The sequence below is a fragment of the Triticum aestivum genome, chromosome 3B, assembly GCF_018294505.1.
Source record: "Triticum aestivum cultivar Chinese Spring chromosome 3B, IWGSC CS RefSeq v2.1, whole genome shotgun sequence".
In the NCBI taxonomy this organism is placed as follows: Eukaryota; Viridiplantae; Streptophyta; class Magnoliopsida; order Poales; family Poaceae; genus Triticum; species Triticum aestivum.
In genome coordinates, this window is record NC_057801.1 from 155,334,973 (window position 1) to 155,337,493 (window position 2,521).

Below are 2,521 nucleotides of genomic sequence, written 5' to 3' on the forward strand. Positions count from 1 at the left end.
ATCATGTATGATGATAGTTCCTATGTGTTTATGAATAAAGATAGTCCTTGGACGTTATCAACGATGTGTATCAGCAAGTACATAACTTGTTTATGAGACTATGCATTGTATGATGACTGCCTAAAAGGTCTCTAGTCGAAAGGGTTGTATGAACGCGTAGCCGACTAGACTAACATATGACATGGCGGATGGCTCGGTCTCACTGGCCATGCAGCATTGGATGTTAACCGGATAATATGGGCTCAGAAGAATCTGGTCGGATTCGACATACTTTGATCCAAGCCAAGATAAGGCCCGAGTCGGCAGACGCAATCATAAGACAAAACGATATGCCATATGTGAGTCTCTGGTATAACATACGTTCTATGTCCTAAGACCTAAGTTGTCAAATGTACTCGGGATGGCGACAGACTTGCTTTGACCCGACCAAACGTTACTCCGTAACTTGGTAGTTATAAAGGTAGGTTTCGGGCTTATCCAGACTCTTGCTGCGAGACATAGTCGAGAAAAATGGGATTTGCCCCTCCGATCAGGAGAGATATAATCTGGGCCGCTCGTGTGATCCGACCAGGATTACCATGGCCATGCGACAAGGATTATGAGATAGTGTGGTTTATGGTTGGTATCACTAGAACGAGAAAGAGGTCAGGCTAGCACAAGGATGACAGACTCGCCTTGAGCCCGACAACATATATCGTTGGGTCTATGCCTTTTGCTCGTGATTTGTGTACCCTTGTCCTTCTTCAACCGAGGCCTAGAGCTCGGGGTACTCGGTCCTGTTGACAGGAGTCCAAGGGCTTGACCCCATGCAGAACCCTACTGTCTCGCCGGCCTTCAACCACACTGTCCACGTCAACAACAAGCAACACATACGGCGAGTCTACCAGGGGAAGAGAAACGTGGTCGTGTATTACAACGAAGAACCCGAGTATGGTGACCATGACGAGGTGGATTTTGAGTTCTTGGGCAACGTCGATGGCAAGCCAGTGGCTCTCCAGACCAACATCTTCCTCAATGGCCAAGGCTATAGGGAGCAGCAGTTCTACCTCTGGTTCGACCCATCAGCAGCTATCCATGACTACAAAATACTCTGGAACGAGCACCAGCTCGTGTAAGTCATCGATCGGCTGCCTATTCCTTTTGTCCCTACATATGTACTCTCGGCATATATATCATGTGCACCTCGATCGCAGGATGCTGGTCGATGAAACGCCCATCCGGGTGCTCAAGAACCTTGCGGGCCGCATGCCAGGCTACCAGTTCCCGATGAGGCCGATGAGAATCCGAGCGAGCATCTGGGACAGCTCTCCCTGGGCGACCGACAATGGCAGGATCAAGGTTGACTGGAACCGTGCGCCATTTACCTCCGCATTCCAAAGGTTCAATATTGACGCCTACCCCGCCACCGGAGGTGCGCCGTGTGGCTCGCCCAACCTGTGGTGGAACAAGTTTTGGGACCTGACGCCCGCACAGAAGGCAGCGTACAAAAATGTCAAGAGCAAGTACATGACCTACAACTACTGTGATGACAAGGCAAGGTTCAACTTCCGTGTTCCGGTAGAGTGCAGCCACAACTAACTAGAAGCTTTCCGTGTGGCCGTAAACAAATTTATGTAATATGTAAATGCTCGCTCGTGAAAAGTCTAGTTCAACCGATTCTAGCAATTGTTGCGGTTGAAGTAGATTCTTCTAAACCTTTTCCCAAACTGTACAAGGTTCTAGATACCCCATGAATAAAGGATCCAGTTATATATAAAGCTCAGATTAACTAGGTGAAATGTGTCACAAGACGAAAGGTTGTAGATACTCCATGAATAAAGGATCCAAATTATATATAGAGTTCAGATTAACTAGGCGAAATGCGTCACTAGTCCATTAACTCTACTGAGCGAAATGTGTCACTAGTCCATTCACTCAAACCCAAACCCTTTGGCCATTTTTTTTAGAGAAAAGGTGTCCGCCAAGCCCGAGAAAAGGCTCGAACCTAACCCGGCTTTGAATTAATAAAGCCATCAACCGGCCAGGATTACAAGAAAGCGTACAATAGGATAGAAACAGAAACGGCAAAGATATAGAGAGCTGTAGCAGCTTACAACCTATTTGTGATACAGGCAAACAAGAGATAGTAATAGGAGCCTAGCCAAGATCACCAAGGTCAGACGCCATGAGCAATAGCCACACCAGCAGCAGGGTGAGGGCAGGAAGAAACCAGCATCGACAACCAACATCTACTCGCCTACTCCCGCAGATCATGCCAAGGTCGACAAGCCACTCGCTTCTACCTCCGAAGAAGACCACAATCCTCTCGCCCTGGCTCGAAGGGCGCCGAACCGTCGGAAGGTAGAGTGCTCACCCTAGAGCCGATTGAACAATGCCGCCGGGCAGCTCGGGCATGAGGGAGCAGAGCAGCACCTCCGCTGGGATCCCACGACCTCACCACCACGGCAGCCGACGGCGGCGGAGGGAGGAGGAGGCGGGCGGGGGTGCCTGGCGCCGGATCTAGGGGTTCGCCCCCGTGTCG

At 49.8% G+C, this 2,521-nt stretch overlaps 1 protein-coding gene across 1 annotated transcript; it reads left to right on the top strand.

The window, feature by feature from the left end:
* The first annotated feature begins 806 nt into the window (after nucleotides 1-806).
* Nucleotides 807-1,578, top strand: LOC123067413 (probable xyloglucan endotransglucosylase/hydrolase protein 25). The gene is made up of 2 exons (XM_044490217.1): nucleotides 807-1,111; nucleotides 1,194-1,578. The coding sequence occupies exons 1-2, from the start codon at nucleotides 807-809 to the stop codon at nucleotides 1,576-1,578; spliced, it is 690 nt and encodes a 229-aa protein (XP_044346152.1).
* Nucleotides 1,579-2,521: the final 943 nt, after the last annotated feature.